General features: G+C 29.6%; 2 protein-coding genes and 1 non-coding gene across 3 annotated transcripts; 2 read left to right on the forward strand and 1 right to left on the reverse strand.

Annotated features, from left to right (window-relative positions):
- Positions 1 to 16,860: 16,860 nt before the first annotated feature.
- LOC130803919 (MYB-like transcription factor EOBI) lies at positions 16,861 to 18,575 on the forward strand. Its single transcript, XM_057668153.1, has 3 exons — positions 16,861 to 17,005; positions 17,544 to 17,673; positions 18,014 to 18,575. The coding sequence occupies exons 1-3, from the start codon at positions 16,861 to 16,863 to the stop codon at positions 18,573 to 18,575; spliced, it is 837 nt and encodes a 278-aa protein (XP_057524136.1).
- A 4,564-nt stretch (positions 18,576 to 23,139) lies between these two features.
- Positions 23,140 to 23,213, reverse strand: TRNAI-AAU (transfer RNA isoleucine (anticodon AAU)). The gene has a single exon. It is a non-coding gene; the product is annotated as a tRNA-Ile (tRNA).
- A 34-nt stretch (positions 23,214 to 23,247) lies between these two features.
- Positions 23,248 to 24,346, forward strand: LOC130803930 (uncharacterized). Its single transcript, XM_057668163.1, has 2 exons — positions 23,248 to 23,460; positions 23,959 to 24,346. The coding sequence occupies exons 1-2, from the start codon at positions 23,348 to 23,350 to the stop codon at positions 24,200 to 24,202; spliced, it is 357 nt and encodes a 118-aa protein (XP_057524146.1). The 5' UTR covers positions 23,248 to 23,347; the 3' UTR covers positions 24,203 to 24,346.
- The last annotated feature ends 1,635 nt before the right edge of the window (positions 24,347 to 25,981 follow it).

Below are 25,981 nucleotides of genomic sequence, written 5' to 3' on the forward strand. Positions count from 1 at the left end.
ATTTTGTTTTTCGTAGTATAAAATAATAAAATAATATTTTAGTGCTTATAATCAAATTTAAGAATATATATATATATATATATATATATATATATATATATATATATATATATATATATATATATATATATATATATATATATATATATATAAAAGTTTAATATTTGAAAGAAATTACAAAATCGAAAAAAGGTTTAGGAATTAAAGGTAATTTGAATTTTATAACCAAAGGATTAAGAATTCAAATTAAAAAATTTTCAAAATAATTAATCGAAAGATTAAAATTAAGAAATTTGAGACTGCTACAATCACCCCCCATGTTATCTACCCTCCGCCTTTGAATACCACAATCATCCCCCAATTCCCCTTCTAAAACAGTGACCTTCTCAACATTTCTTTTGCATTTACCATCAAAATGGTAAACCCCCCTCTTCATAATTCTGTTAAATTAAGCTGGACTTATTGTGAATGCCAGCATATTAACGGGGGACACAAGTGCACACACTTCATAAGTCAAGGAGATATATACCATCCCAAAACCATATGGCAATGGGAAGAAGGTCTCTAATAGCTTATAAAGCGTGCACACCATTTTCAATTTATCGATGTGGGATAACTCATCCCAACACCCCCCTCACATGCGAACCCCCGTCAAGTTCGCATGTGGGAGTAATCAATTAGGGTAGGAACGCCATTCTTTTCGAACCTACCATTTTTTTTTAAATTATTGATCGAACCATCGGCTCTGATACCATGTTAAATTAGGCTGGACTTATTGTGAATGCCAGCATATTAACGGGGGACACAAGTGCACACACTTCATAAGCCAAAGAGATATATACCATCCCAAAACCATATGGCAATGGGAAGAAGGTCTCTAATAGCTTATAAAGTGTGCACACCATTTTCAATTTATCGATGTGGGATAACTCATCCCAACTCCCCCTTCACATGCGAACCCCTGTCAAGTTCGCATGTGGGAGTAATCAATTAGGGTAGGAACGCCATTCTTTTCGAACCTACCATTTTCAATTTATCAATATGGGATAACTCATCCCAACAAATTCCCCTCTGCCGATGATCATCTGACACTTCGACACACGACTGAGCAATCATAAAATCAACCTTAAGAATACCACCAACCGCTTCACCCTGCCGAACCTCCTGATCAGGAACAACCTCCTCATCCCCATTATACCAATTATTCCCATTAACCACATCATGTTCACCAAGATTATCCCTTCTTGTGGAAGCCCATGTTTCTTCCAAACCCTTTCTTAATAGAAACACGTTGAAGACAATCCACCACTTCATCAACTATACTCCTCTCCAAATCTATCATACGTTTGTCTGACCCTTTAGTAACAAAGAGTCACTTAATTAGCACACTGAGATGTATGACCCTCACCTAACTTCTCCTCAGGCCTCACATTATCATCGCTAAAAATTTTCCATGGAGACGCCCTCAATGTTGACCCAAATTTCTTCTCCGGCGAAGAATCCCCATTAACCTCCGCACATTCATTCGTGCCATGTCCCAAACGACCACAGTAAAAGCATATCATAGGCAATCTTTCATATTTAACTGGAATACTACAAATGTGACCACCCCTGATCTTCAAATTAACACGCGGTCTTTAAGAGGCTCCCGGACATCAATCTTGACCCTAAACCACATAGATTTTTCAAAACCGTGCCGACTTGATCTCGCCACCTCCATAAACTCTCCTATCTTATTACCAAGAACCTTGGCATTATCATCATTACCTCGACCCTTAAACGGGATGTCGTAGAATCAAGCCCAAATAGATAGCCAAAAGATCTCCGAATCTGACAGTTTAACCGCTTTATCAATTTCTTCCAACAGCAAGGGATATTTGTCAAAATGCCAAGGTTGGCCGCCAAGATCCGTTGTTTATCACCCCAATGAAAGAACTGGATTTGGAAAAGATTCCGACCAATACTACAAATATCAACACTATTCTTGACCATCCTCACACTTTTTCATCGTGGACATGAAAGCACTCGGATTAGGAATTCTAGAGGTCCACAGTTTACCTATAAGACCAAGAGCAATCCTGTCATCTTCTTCCTCCTCACATGCACCTTCCTCAATCCATTCGACCAAATCATCAGCTTCACCTCCAGACTCCAGTACCCTTCTGCCCCTTGTGAACACCACCCACTGCACTCAACACCTCCTTACCTTTATCATTCTTGGGTTCAAGACAAGGAGAATCATCAAGAACCCTTGCATGCAAACCCCTATTATCCCTATTCTCGACCAAAAGTTGCCGGCAAGACGCCCCTGATAGTGATAAACTATCACATTGCTTCTTCATGAAGGAGACTAAGACCCCAAGAAAGGGAAAAACACTCGTAAACCAAACTTAGAAGGAAAACCAATAAGGGAAAACCTAAACAGAGAAACTTAGAGTGACTACTATATATTGTTTTAATTTTTAGTATCATATTAAAATAATTAGGATTTTTACGATAAATACAATCATTGCGAGATATTTGTTATATTTGTTATCATTAATTAGGTTGATGTGACATAAGAATTAACTATTTATTACATTAAATTAGTGAGCTATTATCTATTTGTAATCTAATTTGAGAATATATAGCCGTTTGTTTACTTTTTAATTTCCTTAAAATTTATTTTTTAGAAATTATTTTTTTACTATATTTAATTATTTGTATTTATTAATCCCTCCTATAACTATTCTTGCTACTTGTTCTGTTTACTTTTTAGTTACTATTCACTAGTCACTCTTATTTTGTATTTTTTTCTTAATTTATAAATTAAAATATTGTCATGTGAGATCTTGTTTCATTCGTTTCAATACAAAGATAATTAATATCAATTTTTCATAATTTTTAATTATATATAATTAAAAATATTAATAATTAACATATTATCTCGACAAGTGAGAAAAAAAAAATGGGACAAGTAGATTGAATAGGAAGGAGTACTATTTTTAATATTTTATCTCTTTTTGAAGAAAAAGTTAATATTTGTATCGAAGGAAAAAATAAAGTGCAAAGCATTTTAAAAAATGAGCTACTTTATATGAGATAGTGTCTCTCTTTCTTTTCAAATCACAAATATCAACACTCAATTCAAAAGAACCACCAAGAAAGGTGAGCAGAATTAGAAAAATTATTACAATCATCAATCTATTCTTAATCAAATCATTTCTTACCCAAATTTTTGCAATTTAATTTCTGGTTTTTCATGTTCTTTGATTTCTAATCCAAATTTAGCAACTTTTCTTGGTGGGTTTGTCAATTTGATCAAAGTTCATGCCTCAATTCTCCTGATTTTTTTGGTGGGTTTCTGTTTTTTTTTTTTTTTTTTTGTTAAAATTAGAAAATTGAATCCATCTGCAGGAATACTCGCGATTTTTCAGGTGTTATTTCTTGAATAATTATGAACCTTGTCACCTTGACTAGAACCATGGTAACTATGGATTAATGGGTCAAGCGAGTAGAAGGCCTCGAAAATGAGATTTGTATTCAGGTACTTCAAAATCCGCTCAAGAAAATGAGATTTGATAGAGGTGAATAAATGGACTTAGGATCGAATTTTGACTGTATGTGTATCCCTAACCAAATGGAGTTAAAGTTAATAAGCCTTTTTTAACTGTAATTAATCATAAATTAAGCTACTTTTATCCCCAACTTTGCCCAAAACAACCGAAGAGTATTCCTGTAGGAAGAGACTCCCTCTGGATTTTTTTAGCAATGGTGAGACGAGTGAGGAAGAACAACATTTAAGACTACTGAGGAAGAAGAAGAAGATTGAGATAACGGAAATACAAACTTTTTTTTTTTTTTTTTTATGATTATGGCTACAGTAAACTTAAGTACAAATGTTTAATGTTATTTGCTACAATTGACATCTACGAAACACGGTGCTACCATATACAATTTCTCTATTTTTTATTGGGCTTTTTCTTTGTTCAATCAGCTTTCAGTAACAAGCGAACCTGGGCCATGCATTTTCTTTTCATGATCTTACAATGCCGGTATGAGTTTGGGTCAAGGCCCAACCCAAAAAATTTAAAATATAATTTCAAGATAAAATAAATTCATATTTATAAAGGGTGTAGTATAGATAACATGAATCAAATCATTATTACAAGGATAAAAGAAAAAAAATCTTCAACCACTAAGTTAATCATAATTCGGACTACCAATTTATTTTGTTACTACTTCATATCTAAACATGTTATATAAAAAATTTAGAGCCTTAATTTTGAATACTAACCCATAATGTAATTAATTTTGGCGAGTTTATATCCAATGTAAAATATTGTAGCAAATTGATTGGAATAATTTTGATGAAGAAAACAAATTGTTTTATACGATATCTAAGAACAATCTTACCTACCACATTTTGCTGACTCTCAAGTAGTGTATGTTTCAAAATCAGCAATTGACTTAACCTACCACAAGCACATCTTATAGCTAAGGATAAAAGGATTGGAAAATGATGGTTAAAAAGCTATCAAAGACAAAGAATAATCTTTATTTTGGCTGAAGTTTAATCTTAGCATATTAATTGCGGATTATAATATTTTATATATGGTGAGAGAAATTTTGAAACATGATTTCTCATGAATATATAGAAGTTAAAATATATTTGTTTCGGTAATGAAACGAAGAAGTGTAAAAGACACTTAAAAATCTGAAAATAAGGTGTAGTAAGGGACAACTATTGGTATGCTGAAAGTGTTAATGATCCTTCCGCTGATGAGACTTCAAATTCTGCAATACAACGTTAGCCTTGCCCAGGGTGGTTTCACGGAAAACCCCTGACGCTCAAGCCAGATCGGGAAACCGAAAGTAATGAATATATAATAATTAAAGAATACAAGATTAACGGATTGTAGAAAGAGTTCTAATCAATTGAAGGAATATTTGGTTAAGTATAGATTGTATATAGGAGGCGGATGTTTTTATGGAGTAACGGTAGCAATATAAAAGCTTAATCCGGTGCAAATGATGTATGCAACATGTATTTATAATGGTAGAATGGAGGTTGGATGGTGAATTAATGTGGGAATTATGGGTACGATGGGTGAGTGGTAGATTATGGTGAGTAGTGGGTAGTTATTTTAGAAAGTTATTCGATCGAGGTGGGTGGATTAGAAATTGACTAAATAAATTACGGGTTTATTTATTTGACCCCATAACAATATCGATATGAGATCTTGTTAGATTTATTTGTATTTTTTTTATTAAGTGTATAGAGGTATTAATTGGAAGTATGTAATCCATAAGCTACATTGTATTGTGCAAGTATTAATTGAATGTAGGCTTGTTTTGGTGAACTTTTTAATGGTTGTGTTGGAGATTAGGATTGGAAGTTTGTTAGCATCTCTCACAAGTAAGGATGCGTTTACTTGTCATTGGAAATTTATTATGGATGAAATTTAATTTCCTTGTTAATTTTTTAGGAATTAAATAGTGTCGTTTGGTTTGGTTGATTATATGAATTTTAATTATAATAAGAATTTTATATCACTAAGGGTTATTATGATGATTAAATTTCAACAAGTTGTAGAAATTAACTTCTTCTGGAATTTCAAATTCTTATGATATTTGCTAACCAAATTTAATTTATTATGGCATTTTCTAGGAAGTTCAAATTCCTATACTAATTACCAACCAAAGAAACTCTAAAATGAATAATTTACTAATGACAAGAAAATAAATTTATTTAATATAATCTACTTATTGGTTTATATATAATAAGTTTAGTTCAAATTCCTTCAATTCCATTCTTATAATTACACCTCCTCAGACTCTGATTCTGATTATAGTTTCTTTATGAACGAGATACAGTGGGTATGATGATGATGATAATTCTTATAATTTCAACTAAATTTATTCTCATCAAATTCAATTTAATTCAATTTAGTTTTAATTTGTTTAGAAAGAGCACATTTTGTTCAACTTTTTAATTTGCATTATACATTTAAAAGTTCCTATATATTTACAAAAAATGCTTAAATTGGTTACGAAGTTATCTTAATTAGCTATGATTTATGCCTAGAGTCCTCGACTCTTCACCTTATATTATCCTTGATGAAGTGACATTATTTTCACATATTTAAACTTATTTTTATTACAAACTCATAGGTACTGAATCAAAACATATATTATCATTTTCTATTATTCTAATATGTAAAATTAGTGATTTTAAATAAATTATATTTATGTTTACTAAATTTACCTTACTCAAACCAAATAATCGAATTTCAATAAAAAAAGTAAATTTTATCGTTTTAAATAAATGATTTAGGGAAAAGTTTATAAATAAATATCATATCAATTAAATATTTCATACCAAATCTTACTCGGCCATCTATCTAAATTTTTTATTTATTATGATTTTTTATATGAGAATTTTTTCACTATTTCGTAATATGGCAAATTTAAAAGAATGAGAGAGCAACTTGTTACAATAGTGTGGGTCCTATTCCAAATGCTTGATTGCCAAACAAAAAATTTTAATCAATCAGCGTGATTTATAAATCACCACAAAAAGACAAAAAATTTAATAATAAGATAAATAAAATTTAAAAATAAAAATAAATTAAACTAACAAAATTCTCACCCTATCAAATTCTACCACATAAAAGTTATTTATTTACTTCACAATTAACCGTTATTTACTTACAACTTCTCACAGGCCAAAATCGGAATTGTTAATGCACCTCATCAAGGGACACATTTGATGTTGAAATTTGTTGGGGGAAAAGTATGAAGTGATCACTTGTTAGTTTTGCTTTTTATAGATTAACATATACTCCTACTTACTTTTATTAGAATGGAATAATTAGTTTCAATATGTACTCCATTATGCTCATATTACATATTGGTGTGGATTTGATAAGCTTTAATATACTATACAAATTGTCTTATATTTATAATAAAAATAAATTTTCTCTCTATTAAAAAGTTATTTTACCTATTAATTTATTATTTTTTTTATATGTATTGAGTTTTGATTTCTTTCTCCCAATGGAGCTATGACATTAGTATTGTCGAATAAATGATTTGTTGATGATGATCTTTGAGTATCACGACAATTAAATATCAATATATATTTCTTATTAATTGCACCGGGTTTAATTCTATTTGAAACTATCCTAAGTTCAAAAGCCTTAGATTTGATGTAAATGTTAGTATAACTTTTTTTGTCAATATAGTATATGGTCAAATTTTCATAAATTTGACTTTTAAAAACTTTGGTAAGAAGAAAAAAATTAACTCCAAGACCCTCGGTACATAATTAGATTATTAGACCTATAAACCTAGAATTGTAATTATCTTGAAAAATTAAAGTCCGCTTCTATTATTATCGTGTATTGATAATCACTTTTTCAGTTAATTTTTAATCACCTTTATATTTATTTTTTACTTTTGTTATAGGGTAAGGTGAAATAAAAGGATGATTAATCAGGTTCGAATTAAATTCGAAATATTTTCAAAACAATAATTATTAACTTTCAAATGAGACAAGACATGAATATAGAACAAACAAATAGGTTTCATTTTGGTATTGAAAAAGACTTTTGAGGCTCTTGTTTTTTTTCTTTTTTTACTATTTCAATCAAATAGAGTACATAACTTACTATTTTGCCTAACTGTTAGAGTATATAACATATCCTGGGGCTTCAACCATCAGCTTAAGCTTTTGGTTGAGTGGGTTCCTTGACATGGTATCAGAAGCCAATGTGACAAAAGGTCACGGGTTCAAATCTCAACCACCCCTCATTCAAAGTGGAATATTGAGCACCATGTATGAGGAGAACATGTGTTGCATCCACACTTCTAGCCCAAAGGGCTCTCGTGTGAGGGGGCGTGTTAGAGTATATAACATATCCTGGGGCTTCAACCATCAGCTTAAGCTTTTGGTTGAGTGGGTTCCTTGACACTAACACAAGATTATTACAAGATGTGAAAAAGACTACTATTGTTTATTCCCTCTAAATTGTTAATGGGATGAGGAATTATTGTAAGAAGAAGGCATATTCAACTTATTTTTTCTGGGGTTAATTTAGTGACTTTTAATTTTATGGTAGAGATTTTTTTTAATTTTTCTTCACCACATGTAAGAAAATCTTTTCCATCTCCAATTTAGTATGTAAAATATTCACCTTACCCTAAAATAAAAAAAATTGTAGTTTTTAATGGTCGGTATAAGACAAAACAATAGTACCATAACTTGTAAGTGACTAAGTGATAATTAACGTTCTTTCAATTTACTTGTTACACTTTAAATAAAATAGTCTGAACTTTTTGATAAAAATAACAAACGTATTGAAACAAAGTGAGTAAAATATATTAATTAATAATAATTAGCCTATTATAGGTCGTATCGCATTAAGGTTTTAAGTTCGGATTGTTGGACCAATATGGAGGAAACCCAAGTCTAAGTACAACGGTTGTGTTATGACTTTTGTGATCTCAGTTATTGCCTTAGTGGTCGGTGTAGACGGGTACTAGTTAGCCCAATTCATATAACGTTAATTGTGAAAATTTGAAATCATTAAGTCAAAAAATCAAAAAAATGAACCAAATAATCTAACTTTCATAATTATTTCAAAAGTAAGCGTGAAAATCCTAAACCAGAGGTTTGGAGCTGTTTGCAGTTACTAACTGTGAACAGCTATGCTGCACAAATACGCGGATCAACTTCCTTTTTTTCCATTTCTCAAAATCCTATCTTCACACTCGACATTCTCCCTCTAAAATCATAGATTCAATCCATAAATTCTTGCATTCCTCTTTCAATATGGCACTTCAAAATTAGTGTGGGATACTCTAACTTGCTCAAAGGTAAACTTGTTAGTGTTTTTTTGGTGTATATGTAGCTTTTTAGGGTTATAATCAAATTTGCTTATTTTTTCAAATGTAGGTTACTAGTTGTTAAATCAAGACTCTTCTTAATTATCCATAAGTATTGAAGGTAATTTTTAATTATTTTTATAGCTTTATGTTGTTTTTTGAAGTAATGTTGTTGAATTAGTTGAATTCAATGTTGATAATATTATTAGAAATGTTGATGTTGATGTTGGTATTAGAAATATTATTTATGAACTTATGAACTGATTTATTATTTTGATTTTATGTGTATTATATATGTATGAACTTAGTTACATTATGGATTTTTTTATTAATTTTTGGACCAAAAAATATTATAATCAAATGAATATAATGTACTTATATGGGCATGAAGTTGATGATACTGTTGATTTTTTTTGTATTAATGTAGAAAATGGCATCATTTTGCGTGGCTATAGTATGTTTTTGGAATGGTTGTATTCGAGAAAGTAGTGGCAAAATTCATTAAGTTGGGGGAAGACGTAAGTTGTTTGCATGCAATTCGAACATGGATTTGAACCACTTTAAACGTTTTATATGTTCTAAGATTGGATTGGACCCTACTAGAAGTACCGTAAATTTAAGCTTTAAATATGACATGAGAGGAGAATTGCTTGTCTTTCCTGTTGAGGATGATGAGGCTATAGATGCTATGTGGGAGCATTCAAAGTCCACCCAAATTCCCTCTTTGGAGTAATACGTAGAAGAAGTACCCGTAAGGAATGTAGTTGCTTCTAATCCTACTCATACCCCTATGACTATATTAAATCAGGAAGCTCCTAATCCTTTCGTTCCTTCCGCATCTTATACTTTTTCCCAACCCCCTACGTATCAAGTTCCAATTGATTCAATGTTTATCTTAGGAGAAACTGCTGAAATGGGACCTTAGGATGATGGAAATGAGAGTAATGAGTTCATTGACGATTCTTCTGAGGACGATGTGGATGTCGATGAGGATGCGCTAGCAAATGACATGACCCTAGGAAACATTCCTATAATCATTCCTCCTACACCTTATGCCCTATGTCCACCTTTAATTTAGACGAGTATGAGGAGGACAACTCATGGAGGACTTGAGCTTGTGATACCACATATACCGAAGACGGAGAGTTTGAGAAGGGTATGATGTTTGATAGCAAGGAAGCGTTTTTGGAAGCTATCAGAGTGTATCATATTCGCAGAAATGTGGAGTATAGAACGGAAACCTTGAACCAAATTGTTCTAATGTCTCTAATGCAAACATAGCGTTGTTGGAAGCTATGTCCAAGCTTTCACTTACGAATGATCGGAGTTTTGGCGATGGATCATACCGCCTGAAACATACATTGACTTGTAATTACTTATTCTAATGTCTCTAATGCAAATACAACAAATAAAAACTCAAAAATTAGCAAAAAAAAAAAATGTACATAGCTGTTCGCAGTTACTAACTGCGAACAGCTCCAAACCTCTGGTTTGGGATTTTCACGCTTACTTTTGGAATAATTATGAAAGTTAGATTATTTGGTTCATTTTTTTGATTTTTTGACTTAATGATTTCAAGTTTTCATTAATTGTTACATCTTGTCTTATAAGTAATCGTTTCATCATGAGACGGACTTATATAAAATTAGTTAATTTGTAATTGATCATTTTTAATTATAAATGATCATTTTAATTAACTAAAGATAAATGGACCAGCCCAATAAATATAGACTCCATAGACTAAACATAGCTTGGTCATAGTTCAGTATGGCGTTTGGGCACTATGACTTGCCTGGTTACTAGACATGTTATCATTCTAATCCGTGCACGTGTCTATATAATACTTCATGTAAATACCGAGTATTATTAATTAAATTCAAATATAAACTAACATAAGTAATGTATACCATCCTTCAGCTTATTTTCCATCCAATTGGACAGACATTTTTTTGAGGATCAAGATCCTAATAAATCATAGCACTTTACAAATGTCCCATCTAAAAACCCTTAAAAAGAGGTTGATGAAAGATGGATTACAAAGAACCCTAATACAAACTTAGTTAACCAATTATCCTCATTCCCAAAATCCATGCTTTGTATAGTTGCATCCATATGGTGGAATTTCATGCAATGTTGTGTAGATATAGTGGTTGATAAATATCCTCCATGTGATGAATGTTGAACGTGGGCCAATGATGTTTCAAAGCAATAGAAAGTAAGAAGAGACATGTTCTCCTAATACTTGTGTTTCTTTTGTAAGTACTTCCAATCAAGGTTCCTAAGTCTTTTGTGTTCTAAAGTTCTTTTGAGAAATCTTTCTTGGATTTTAACTAAATCCATCTAGAAGCTAGCTTTTGTTGTTTGTAAACACTAATGATCTAAATAAAAGTACACCCTCCTACATGTCCACATTCTGATTATCAAATTAATTTCTAATCAAATGTTTTGAGTCGCTTCAAAATTGAATGATGTTGTGTTAACATTATTTTTACATATTTAATATTCATTTTGAAGTCGAGTCAAAGTTGAGTTTAATTACAAGGTTGGTTAAATGTCAAATTCTTAGATCTGTTTTAAACACCTCTAAGTCCCTTCATTCTCTTTTGTTCTTCTCATATTTTCTATTTCAAAATTTCACAGCGTTCTTCACATGTGGAATTATTCTATGTGAGTAACTAATAGAATTCAAGGACATTTTAGTTCACTTACACTGTAACGTATAGAAATTAACTCCTATTTAATTCTGTTGTAATTTACTTTATTTTAAGTGATATGTAATATTTATAAGAGATATGTAATAATTCTATATAACACTTAAACAAGGAATATTGAGTTAAAAAATTACAACAAATGCTTGTTTGGACGAGGGTCTGACCTATCCAAGCCCTGATGTGGCTTCCCTACTCATTACATGGACTCATGTACTAGGTTTTAGGAATAAATATAAATGTGTTTTATACAAGTTATATACTCCTGTTTTTTAAAATTTGCCCTATTTAATCTGATTAACAATCACTATATATCATCACTATTTATATTACCTCACTTAAAAGCTTAATGTATACTTGGTTGGCTCAAGATCTACAATAGATTGTGGCCCTTAGCAAAAACAACAATTAAAAATTAGTTGGATTAGAGGAGAAAAGGGTGCTCAGCGTTATATCATTTAGACATTTATAACTTATAACAGGCTCTCTTAATCATAATTAAAGCAATAGTAATATAGAAAATCCTGATTAATCACCGTGATTGTAAATCACTATAAAAGATAAAAAATATACTAATAAAAAAAAGCAAAATATAAAAAGATAAATTACAATTTCAAAAATGTCACCAAATCAAATTTCTCCACATATGAGTGTGATTTGTCAAGTTGGCAAATAACGGTTATTAACCTAGAGTTGCTCTAGAGTTGCTCCTAGTAATAAACTTTAAAAAGTTAGAAAAAATAATATTAATAATTGAATCTTTTTTTCATTCACTATTAATAAGTCCAACTTTAGATTACTATTTAAGAATTCAATCTTTGTCTTTAGTTTATTGTTAGCATTGTTTTTTTCCTAATAATATTTGTCTTTAGTTTGCTATCAACATACCCAATTAACAATTACTATGCTAATAGCAAATTAGGGCAAAAATTAACTTAATAAAAAATAAATTAAAAATAAAAATTATTCATAAGATGAAAAATTAAATTATCAATGTCAATTATTCTTAAAAATAAATAGTAAATCAAATATGAAATCAAAAAGGGATTCAATTCTGTCATCTACTACTACTATCAATTCAAGCGTTTTCACATATTTCATGATATAATCTTCCTTACTTTATAGTATTAGATTTTGTCTTTTAGAACATTTGAATAAATTATGTTATAACACTTCATTTTCATTACCTATTTATGGCATTATACACTAAAAATAATCACCTTAACCCAATTAAAAAATGCCCTTCTTTCCCAAAATACTATTCATGATGCCACGTGTCAATTAGTGACTAATAATCGCCACGTGTCGATATGATGACTCATAGGCCTCATCCCTTTTATATTGATAAAGAAACTCCATTACTAATTAAGGCATCCTAGAAACTTCTTTATGCATATTAAAATAAGATTATTGATAGGAATTATTATAATATGATCCAAATAAAGCATATACTTTAGGTTAATGTAGATCAACATATGGAAGGAATTCATTGGATTTGAAGCCGCTTTCGAAGGAAAACATCAACAACCCACTTAGCTTTTTTCTCTTGGTGAATCAAAATTGTGGTTTAGTTAAATCTTTGTAGTATTACGACTTATTAGTGTGAATGGGTTTTCTAATTGTTAATTATATTTTTTTTTTGCATAATTACACTTATTAGTAAGTACAATGAATTTATCTCTATAAACACTTTAATTTGGCCCCATGCATCTAAGAATGTAGTATGATTTTTGTGATCACATATAGTCATGTGTTTGTCATGTGTACAATTATTTTTTAATTGGTGAGATTTTGTGAGGATGATAATTTAAATTTTGAATAGAATTAATGATCCTTAGAATAATTAAAATAAATTAAAATTAATGTAAATCTATCATAATGAAATTAATGCTTAGAAGATCGAGTCTTGTTTGGAGAGCAAGTACCACTTTTCAGAAAAATAGGTCATGATCGAATTCAATTCTCGCCTAGCACTTCCCTTCTTTAAGCCTACATGCAATCGGAAAAATAAGTCAATGCTTAAAACTTCTTATTTCAAAGAATTTTATAAAAATTAAACACTTTATACATACTCAAATCGGTATTGTTGAGATGGTTTATCCCACATCGATGAATTAAAGATGGTATGCACACTTTATAAATCATTGGAGTTCTTCCTCCATTGTCATATGGTTTTGAGATTTTATTTCTTTGGCTTATAAAGAGGGTTTATCCCACATCAATGACTTAATTATAAAATGTGTAAATTATAAACCATCTTTAATTCATTGATATGGGATAAGCCATCCCAACACGTATATCCAGTATATCCAGCTCCTAGAATGTTAAAACTTGGTATCTAAAAATCTAGGGAAAATGAGTCATATGTCCTACGTTGTTTTATATTCATAAGATGAAGTTTCTTAATGTATTTCATATAAATAAGATTAAGCCCAACATAATTCATTAGTAATGATTGGTCCAAGTTTGCCTTTGTCTCATTATTTTCTGTTGGCTCAAGTTAGAGGATGTAGAAACCAAGAAAAACTCAGTAATTAAGTTACTTTAGGGCTCATTAATGCAAAGCACACTATGTCCTTTTATGCTTAAATTTCTAATGACTCATCATTTCTTATCAAATGTGCTTGTAAAGGTTTCCCCCAATCCAATTTTAAATTGTTATATTTCAATATTCCACAAAGTGTAGTAATATCATGAACTATGTTCCCCCAATTGGCTAATTCCTATTGGACGAAACTTGATTTTATAAACAAAAATTATAAGTTTATAGTTACTATAAAATTGGAGTAGAGGTTCTCACGATCCGCAAAATAATCTTCTTAGTTTTTTATTAGATTTAATCTGACGTCATTTAATCCCTCTCGAGTGAAATATACTGATTATAATGATTAAACTGAAAATAAATTGACAATAACATTTAAATAGGCTATAAAACTTGATATAATTAGATTTCTATGTAAAAGTTTCAAGTCTTAACATATATTAGAGCTACAACTATCAATTTAATCTATTGAATGAGTCATTTTTAATATGGTATCAGAAATCTACTTGAAAAAAACTCACGATCCACGTAACATCATTTCAAGTAGAATAGTTAGCACTCACTATCGCCATATATGAACAGGTATCGACTAAGCTTTTAGTTAAGTTTGATTACTTAAAAAAATAAAATTGATAATCCAATTAAATTAGGGACTTTTAGTGAAAGATTATGAGTACTTTTGTTGTTGGTGAAAATAATTGGCAAATTTAGGGGTGACCTAGCTAGGGTAAAGATGCATATAAGAAGCAAATCCAAATTGTTCTGTCGGGAGAAAAGTAAGGTTTTCTAAAGACTATTGAGTTCAGAATATCAAAAGAAAAGACCCTACCACTCTTGTTAAGAAATTTTTTGTCATATAGAAATTCTTTATATGAGGATTTTTGTGTGGATTTTTTTTGAGGTAACAGGCAGCATTCTCATTAATGGATATGAATAGCAGCATTTTTTCCCTCTTCAAACCCTAATCATAATTCCTTATGTGCGAAATATACTGAGTACAATGATTATATATATATATATATATATATATATATATATATATATATATATATATATATATATATATATGTGTGTGTGTGTATATCATCATCATCATTATCCTACCCAGTGTATCCCACTCATAGAAGAACTATGAATAGGGTCTAGAGAGGGAAGGACGGTGGCAACTCATACCCATAAAGGAGAGTGTGGCCAAAAGAGTCTCCTGGGTCGAAAAAGATAAGAAGATGTAGCTACACGGAAAAGATAAATTAAATGCATATAAATAAAATAAATAAGTAGAACCAACTACAAAAGAAAAGAAAACAAAAACTAATATATATATATATATATATATATATATATATATATATATATATATATATATATATATATATATATATAAACTATTATTAATTTGTGTATTAATTTTTTCTGTCACATAATTTTTTAACTTTAAAAAAAAATAATCATTGCTGTTTATTGAAGAAGAAATTAATGAACTTATATATAGAATTATATGATTAGTAGAAATTTATATGTATATTTATAATCATCTTATCAATCTATATTGAAAAAAAGAAAGTATATTATTATGCTAAATACGAAGAATTTTAAGGAATAAGATGAGAACTTTTTCTTAGAGGCATACGTAGCCACATTATGTTAAAGTATAAACGAGATAGTACCATTGCGTATCTTAAGTACCACTTCTACAAGACTTAAATATGCCAATAAATTTGTACTTTCGCATCTTACCTCAACAAAGGAGAAATATGTCAAATTCAAAATACAAAGACGTCCAGGAGTAATATATATATACACACATACACACATATATATATATATATATATATAGGGGAGAGATCCATTGAGATAGGTTGAAAATGAGAACGGTAAGAAGAATTTTACACCCTTGATTTCACTAAAAAAAAAATCTATGGTTACGATTGAGCCAAAAACTCATAATTGTAAAAGTAACTATGTTACACAGAAAAGTAACTATGAAATAATTTTTAAAATATTCTTAATTCATAACATAATATCCTCTTTTGTATATATAGTAACCAAACAAAATCAAATAAAAATCCTTCTCACCCTTCTCATTTTAAAATCCTTCTTATTTGATCCTACATCTATATTTATATAAGGTGGGTTTAATATGTACTTTTACTTATGTGTTGAACCAATTTATGCCTTAAGTTATAAAAATTAATATAAATAAGAGTTCTAATTAAAAATTTCAAATTATGATCAAAACAAACCTAAAATGACCCAGTTCTAAATTTTGTATTATTTACAAATGTATTAGCATATAGAACCATATGAGTATTATTTAATTAGAAAAGTGCATAACAAATATTTCATCGTTCCACTCAATCAGCCTAATTATTTTCCATTTTAGTATGGCCATACTACTTTTATTCTTTATATTCCACCTTATTTATAAATATTCGACTACTTTAATATATTATACTCAATTTTTTAGTTTTGGTGCCAAATTCAATTGAGGCTAAATGGATATTAGAATATTTAGTACTCACAACAATAAGTGGTTGATGAGCTCACCATATAATGAGTGCCACACAAGATTTTTGCTTGGTGTAATTTGTTGTTTTCCTTCTTTATTAATTTCATTTTTTATTTGAATTAAAATGACTTTGTATACAACTATATATAAGGTGCATAACTTGAAGCCTTAGAATATGTGTGCTTGCCACGAAGTTGACAATAGACAACATATATATGACTCAAAGTGTAAAAATGGGTGGTAAATTTATGGGTGTTTGGGCAGTTCAAAACCAAGGTTGGAGGAAAGGTCCATGGACTCCTGAAGAAGATAAACTTCTTATTGAATATGTTAACTTGCATGGGGAAGGAAGATGGAGTTCTGTTTCTCGTTGTGCTGGTAATTTTTGTTTCTTTCTCCAATGCACATTCTCTATTATCAACCCGTTTTAATAGTGTCATTTCTGATATTTTATGGGCTTTAAGTAAAATAATAAAAATGAACTCCTTTTATAATGGTTTCGGTTTTTAATGGGTGTTTGACAAAATAACACTTATAATTTAACAAGCGGTGTTCTACGTCCTACATGACACCATCGTTGAATCCGGGTATTGAGCCTCTTTCTACGCTCTAAACCCTAGGCAAATATTTACTTTGTTTAGAGTTAGAAATGACCCAAAAACTGTTTAACTAAAAGTTTAAACCGATAATCTTAACTTTCTGATTGATTTCATACTTCAAGAGCGTGAAATATTTTACGTCATGCATGGGAGAGATATATATTGAATAATATTGTATCCATACTTCTAACCTATTGAACTCTCGACATAATAGATAATTCTTTGAAGAAAAAATCAATCAAGTATAGATTTTTTTTTTTATATATATATATATATATGTTAATGATTTTGTACGTTGCACTTTTGTACTTATATAGGATTGAATAGGAGCGGTAAGAGTTGCAGGTTAAGATGGGTGAATTATTTAAGGCCAGGACTTAAGAGAGGGCAAATAACTCCTCAAGAAGAAGGCATAATTATTGAGTTACATTCCATTTGGGGTAACAAGTAATAAACCATACTTCTATTCATCTATTATTTTCTTATTTTCTTCCGCCAACTTATTAATGCTAAATATTAATTGACTTAAAATTCTAATATCATATTAAAAACAAAAGGTTAATTTCGAAGTATATTATATATGATATTATCACTAACAAACAGAGTCTTTTTTATCGTTTTGTTATATATATTATAAATATATTTTTTTTATTAATAAACTTAACATGTAGGCCCCTACTGCTAACAAATAAAAGAATACATAATTTTTATCATTTTGTTATTTATCTCATGTATCTTCGTTAGTTTCTCTATGTTTTGACATAGTTTTTGTTATTAACTTTAATAGATGGTCCACAATAGCAAGATATTTACCAGGAAGAACCGACAACGAGATCAAAAATTATTGGCGAACTCATTTCAAGAAGAAGGAAAGATCTCGGAAAGTATCAAAATCTCAAAAACTAAAACCAAAACCACCAAAAGAAGAACCAATTATAGATCAACCAACACAAGTTCAAACACAAGAACAAGATAACAACCAAGTTGTACCATCTCAAGATCATACTTATAACAATAATAATAAGCAAGAAGTTATGTTCATGCATCCAAACAACATCATTATTGAAGAGCAAAACTTGATGATGATCACAACACCTTCATGGATTGATTCCACGTGTCACGATCAAGATGGTTCATGGTGGGGAAGCCTATGGAATTTTGGTGATCTAATGCAACAAGATAACAATAATCAATATTGTAGCAAAATGGCATTATCACTTCAAAACCAAGCTAATTATAATACTACTAATAATAATACTCCTAATATAAATAACACTAATAATAATAGTTATGGATTTTCATGGGAAGGGGATTTAAATAATATTTATTATGAAGGGTATATTTTTTAGTGAGTAAAATTTAAAATGTTTTTACATTATTAATTTTCAAAAAAATCATCTTATAAATTTTTTTTTTCAAAAAAAATCGTGAAATTTGTTTATTTAAAAAAATCATAAATAACTATTTTCATGTTCAAGTGTCACTATTTGACATATTTATGAAATTTGACTCTTAATTCACATGATCCCCTAAACAATATATAAGTCTCTCTCCTAGAGGTGATCATGGGCGGCCCGGCCCGCCGGCCCGGTCCAACCCGGCCCGAAAAAGTGAGGGTTTGGGTGTCAAAATATGGCCCGATGGGCGGGTTTGGGTAGAAAATAAGTGGCCCGATTTTTTTTGGGACGGGTTTGGGATTTGGTGTTTGGCCCGCGGGCCGGCCCGGCCCGGCCCGAAAAAGTGTGCGTTCATGATTTTTATTTTAATTTGTTTTATATTATGTATAATATGTAACAATTGTATTTGATTATTTCAATTATTTTTAATTTGTGTTTTAAATTATGTATAATATGCAACAATTGTATTTGTAGTTTTGTGAATTTCTTTGTCTTTTTTGGTTTTATTTATTTTAGTTTTATATTTTTATTTTTTTGGTTATTTACAAATCACGGTGATTGATTAAAAATTATTAAATAAAAAAATGAGAGTTTTTAATTTAAAGCATTATGGATGAGGGCTTTAAGTTATAGTGAAATAATCATGGTTATCTTAAAAATAATTTAAAAAAAAATAATATATAACATAGGCCCGCAAAAGCCCGCAAGCCCGCAAAAGCCCGGGTTTGGGCAAGAACTTTTTGGCCCGCACTTTGGCCCGGCCCGGCCCGACCCGCATCAATGGGCAGATTTTTGCCGCTCGGCTCGGCCCGAACCCGGCCCGGCCCGGTGTTTGATCACCTCTACTCTCTCCGTAGTTCCTTCCTCGCTCCTTTCACCTCACATTTATTATAAAACTTTTATATAAAACTTTTATAACATATATGTAGGTCTCACCTCTCAACCTGATGGTTGAGCTGGACACTCATATATATTAGAAAGTTTACTAAGTACTTTAAAATAAAAATTAATATATAATTGTAGTGGGTTTTTTTGAAAAATTATAAGATGGCTTTCTTTACAAAAATTATTGTAAAAAGTGATTATTTAAAAAAGTTTTAGCAACATATTAAAGATTTATGAACTTGCATGATGTTGTTGTAACATAGAGTAAAAACAAAAAAAAAAAAAAAAAAAATATATATATAATGAGGTGTAAACGTACCTCGATCATGTTAATATGTTAAAATAATAAATTTTTCTTTATACGTAGATGTTGATCATTGGCCAAGGGTTTATAAATAATGCAAAAAATTAGAAGTGTCTTGCCAGCATAATGCTAGCTAGCTTAAGCTTCACTTTTAGCTTGTAATTGTACTATTGTAGAACATTATATTTGTATAATTATTCTCTATAATTTACTGTAAGTTTTAATCTTTTAATTATTAAAATCTTTTTTTATTGTGTAAATTTTTTATGTTTATCCATTTATTTTGATTTATTTGATATTTCACCTTATTTTTGACTATAACGTATTTTAAAGTCTTAATCATCAGTTTATTATACTTTGGTTTTTAACTGAAATTAATATTAACAAAAAGATTTATATTGTATCAACACTTTTAACTGCTTATAATAAACAATAAAGTGGCCTTGTGGCGGCACATATTTATAGTAAAACTAATATTTTCTTATAAGTGGACAATGTTTATAACACATATTTATAGTAAAACTAATATTTATCAGATAATTTGGCATATTTGAAAAAATAACTTATTGAACAATTTTAACATATATAGGTATAGAAAGATGGGTGCTCAACTCATCTAATACAAATGTTTGATAAATTTGCTGGTTGAAATAACTTATAAAGTTATTATTATTACAATGAATTAACTAATTTTACAACAAATTGCTCCACCAACATATTCAAATTTAGTTGGTCAAACTGATTAGTCAAATTAGCTAGTTAAATCAACTATCTAAATTAACTATTGGCTATCAACTATTCGTGAACCATCTTATTATATATGACACCTCAAAAATGAGCAATATACATAAAGGGGGTCTCAAATTTGGATAATTAATTTTTTTTTCAGAATATCAATGATACTTAATTATTTCATTTTATATTAATATTAGTTGTTATTAAGATTAACTATAGTCCAAACTCAACCGTATTTAATTTATTTAAGATAATCAGACTACATGATACAATTAATATTATGAGTTTACTTTTATCCAAAGACCACTCTAATAAACATAAAACATAAACCATAGATTCATAGTAGTAGTCGTCAACCAATGTTTGTTTAGAAAATAATAATGCGTAGCAATAAAAATTGACAACTTTTTAAAATACCTTTGGCAATTTAAAACTTATGATATTATTTTCAAAAATTTTATATTTAAACATTTAAAATATACTTTATAATTTAAAATTAAAGTTCTTAATTTTTTAAGGTCTAACACGATTAAATATGTTCAACATACTCAGAACTTCATAAGTTTGCTACAAATATCTTTACTCATCGATCCACCTCATCACAATGATTTTAATGGACAAGATTGTTGTTTCCACTCTTAGCAGGTTATTGAGAGCTAAGCTATGCGTAAGCAAGCTTTAATAAGATCATTTAAGTGCATATTAGGAAAGCAAATTCTAAAAGTGATATCATAAGATGGATTAGAATGAAACTTTAAGAATAATTTGAATGGACTACATTATCAAAAGTTGGCTTTTTAGAACAAGTTAGAATAGCATAATTTTTCTTTTTTTTTTTTCGGCTAATTTGGGGACCAATGGACAGATGTAAAGATTATGTGAGCACTAGTTAAAAGAATTACTATTAATAAAAATAATAAGTATTGTAATTGTATATTAGCTTTTGATTTATGAAAGGTCATTTACTAATCATCATTATCATTATATTTAATATTCTCTTTCTTAGAATTTATGGTTTGAGTCTAGAGAGAAATAGATCGAAAAACGACAAATAGTACCCTTATTGGAGGAGATAACGAAGTTGTGGCCACTGAGACCTATGGCTCAAAAAAGACATGCATGAAAATCACACCATAGACCAGATACAGAAGTAGGGTAAAAATTGACAATTTATATGAAGATCCAATGTAATTTCAAAAATTATGATATTTTTCTAAACAACTTTATATATATGAACACTTAACATATAATATGTAATTTAATATATAAAGGCCCCTAATTTTTTAAGGCACTATGCGAACGAATATGCAGGGCCGGCCCTAAGTAAGGGCAAGAAGGGCTTGCACCCAGGGCCCACGAAAAAGTAGATAAATTTTGCTTTCATATGCATCGAATTTAAGACCTTATGTGATTAAATTGTACATTTAACCTCCAAGCTAAAGTGTTATTGATAATTATTACCTTATTTACTAATTATTGAGTTATAAATTCATGATTATCAAACAAAAAGCAGATAATATCGACCTCTATTATTCGTGTGTATTTTTTTTTGTATTATAAATTTTGTAATTATAAATATATATTTTATAATTAGAGCCTATAATTTATTTTTCGCCCTGAGCTCCCAAAATCTCGAGGCTATATACTGAACATGGCCAGATGCTCTCTAAAAGACAAAAGGAAATGCAAATGAAAGGTCATTTACTATTTAATCTCAAAAAGGTTCAAAATGGCTTTTTTGGGATATTTTTTAACCCTAAAACCGAAAGTAAATGGTAGTAGAATTATTAAAACCTACCCCTTTCTCTTCCATAGGGTTAGGAGATTTATCTTATTCAATAACTTTCCCGAAATTTAAGTAAAATTAATCATATTATAGTTGAATTAAAAAAGTTGTTTTTTTCCCTAACTTTTATTTGGAAAATGAAATCAAGAGTGCATGAAGTAGAATGCTTGCGCATGGTTTGACTATTCTAAATTCCACGTTTGGCATCGGATGAAAAGTCAAATGATATTAGAGACAAAGACATAATTATAAAACCATTTAAAGGGATTATATTCATAATAATAAGTATAATCGATTTATATTAAGTTGATGGTATTAATGTTTGACTTTTTAGTTTTATGGTTTCAGTCTCAAGGTTCAACCTCTAAACCATAGATATAACAAGGTAGTTTGGTGTAATCAAAGTATATTAGAATGATGTATTAATTATGTGTAAATTTTACGTTCATAATACCGAGTATATAATTCTTATGGAAAAAAAGTAGCAATATGATAGCTCAATTTAAGAGTTTATTTTAAGATAAAAGAATAGGTAAAGGATAATAATGACTTATGAGTAAATATTATATAGTTGGTATATCAATAGTGATCGCTAATTATATATTTAGTTGGATAAATTTAAAAGTTTTATGGATTTTTTTGTTACTAAATTCATTATTCTTTGGACTATGAACTATGGAGTAATAAATACAAACTTATTTGTTCACTATCGGAGTTGGGTTATGTAGAAAAGCAAAGTCCAAACAACTCGTAACGTACACAAGATTTTTTAAAAAAATCAATAAAAATCAATAAAAACCAAAAATTGGCCCATGCAGGTCTCGAACCTGCGACCTTGGCGTTATTAGCACCACGCTCTAACCAACTGAGCTAATGGGCCGCCGTTGATGATTAACAATAATTTTAAAATTTAAAATATTAAAATCAAACTATTATTTATACTTTTGGATAAGTTGGACGATAAGCAACACAGAAAAAGAATCTAGTTCCATTGAACATCAAGAAAAAACAGAAATGGAAAACATCACAGCAAGTGAAATTGCAGGTCTTGGAGTTGGAACATTCTTATTATGTGCCACCATTGCTGCACCTAAAATTGATTCCTTCATCTCCTCTTCCCAAAGAAGGTACTAATCCTTTTTCCACATTTATTTATTATTGCATTTTTTTTATATTATACAAATTATTGTATGATACGTGTCTTATACATAGATTGAAATTTTCAACTAATATAAATTATTAGCATAAGGGCTCTTGTTTAAAGATCGTTTCACTGAAAAACGGTCTCTCACAGTTCACAATAGTAGCTCTTCAGAGTAATTTAGATTTGAAAACACTTTCAAATTACAATAATCAGGTGTTTGATAAAATTAAATCTCGCTTTTTAGCCAAAATGAAAAAGATGCTATGTTGATTTATTTTAATGGTTTTTAATTTATTGACACCTACTTTTCATCTAATAAACAACCAACAATAAATAATATTTAATTTTATAACATATCTCCCTAAACAACTTGTTTATTAGGCCCACAAAAACAGCTAATCCTTTCAAATATTCCAACAGCTAATAATTATTTACCAAATAGTCTCATTATAATTAGTTTTGATTATTGTTAAATTTTCAGTTCATTAGGTATGTGCAAACGATGTGGAGACGTAAAATTAATAGCTTGTAAAAAATGTAAAGGATCCGGGTATGTTAAACCGGGTGGGTTATTTGGATATAGTAACCCATTAGATGAGGTATTTCCGGGTCGATTTGAATCCAATATGAAGCCCATTTCTTGTGTTAATTGTAGAGCTATGGGTCATTTTGCCTGTCCACAATGCTATCAAGCTTCTTCTTCATCTACTCATCAATCATTATAATTTGGAATGTTATTTTTTATTTAGTAAACTATAGTTATGTATTTTGTCAATAATGTAATGTAATTAACTATACTGTATAGAAATGTTGCATTAATTAGAAGTATCGGGATAATGTAATGTTATTGATTCGTTGGAGACTTCAAACTAGATTTAGTAGTTCAAAACTAAATTAATTATGTAGTTGTTCTTATTTCTCATGTTTTTTAAGCATAATATATAGTTGCGATAGAAGTTCGACTCTTACCTTTTACATGAAGATTCATTTTCAAGTCTAACTCAAAGTCAGGTTCGATTATAAGGTTTAGTGAATGTCAAATCGTCGAGTTTGTTTTGAACATCTTTAGTAAATACTAAATTTTTGTTAAAATTATTTCTTACTTTGAAAATAATTGGTTTGGTGTGAATTGTGAGTAGTATGCATCACTTGGGCACACTTAATCATTTCACAAATTCTTATGTGATTTGTCTCATGGTGTGATGATACATCACACAAGATGAATTGTGTTCATTTAGAAGCCAATTTTAATTATTTTCGTACTAATTGGGCCTAAAGTCCACTCTTGGGAACCAACTGCAAAGTCCGTGACAGTTTTGGGTTTCACCTAAGCCTATCATCAAGAAGGATTGACCCAAAGTTGGACTATCATTATCACATAAATGTCTATTTGAACGGCTAGTCTCTTGAGATACCGTCTTTTTTTGAGACGTATCTCAAGCTCAGCCTATTAAAGATTAATACCTACTTATCTTACTCTTAGTGCCTACTTACATTATCCTTAATGCTTACTCATCGTATTCTTAATGCATACTTTCAATATCTTAAATGTCTACTTACATCGTTCTTTATGGTTACTTACAATATTTTAAAAAATATATAATGGACCAGTCCAATTAAAAATTGCCTCACAAAAGACCATCTCTCATAAGAATTTGTGCTATTTAAAACGGTCTCACCATGATATATTTTAATTTAATAAAAGTAATTAAATTTTTATTTAGATACAAAGATACTAATTTTTTTTGTATTTGGACTTCTTATATAGACATATTTCACAACTAACCGGTCTTAATACTCTCATATAAGATTTGCTCTCATCATTGATACACAAAACCAAGCTAGTTAGATGAACAATACATTTAAGCTAATTTGTTTTCAAATACACAAGTTAAGTAGATCAATATATTCGAAAATAATATTGAAAATTTACTGGAGATTATATTTAAAAAATAAAATTAATGATTTTAAGATTACATAAACGTTATTTTCTTATTGATTTAAGTTTCAAATTTTATCATGATCACGTTCTCATACATGATCTCATTTGAAACTTTGTTACAGAACGAATTTGTTAATCTCAAACCAAAAAAAGCTCACACATTTTCAAAGATAAAGCAAGTTTTTGTATAATGTAGGAAGGTAATAACTAGGGGTATCAATTGGTCAAATACCGGTCGGGTCGAGATTGAAAACTCAATTCGTTTATTGTGTTTTATTTAGTATTTTTCAACTCGCAAAATTCTCCTAAAAACAAATTGAATAAGAGCTCATAATAAAAGTCTATCCCATTCAACGCCCTTAATAATTACTAATAAGCAGATATATCGTAATTTGCTCTAACGTGGTCAAAACATTTTCTATAAAAAATGAACAAGAATGAAGAATAATTCAAGATATTTATTGTTACTCCACTTATCTACAAATTGGTAATGTAATCATGCATAAGAATTTGACGTTAATCCCAAATATGACCCATCATACAATGTACGACATTGTTTGGG

Source organism: Amaranthus tricolor, chromosome 17 (genome assembly GCF_026212465.1).
Source record: "Amaranthus tricolor cultivar Red isolate AtriRed21 chromosome 17, ASM2621246v1, whole genome shotgun sequence".
In the NCBI taxonomy this organism is placed as follows: Eukaryota; Viridiplantae; Streptophyta; class Magnoliopsida; order Caryophyllales; family Amaranthaceae; genus Amaranthus; species Amaranthus tricolor.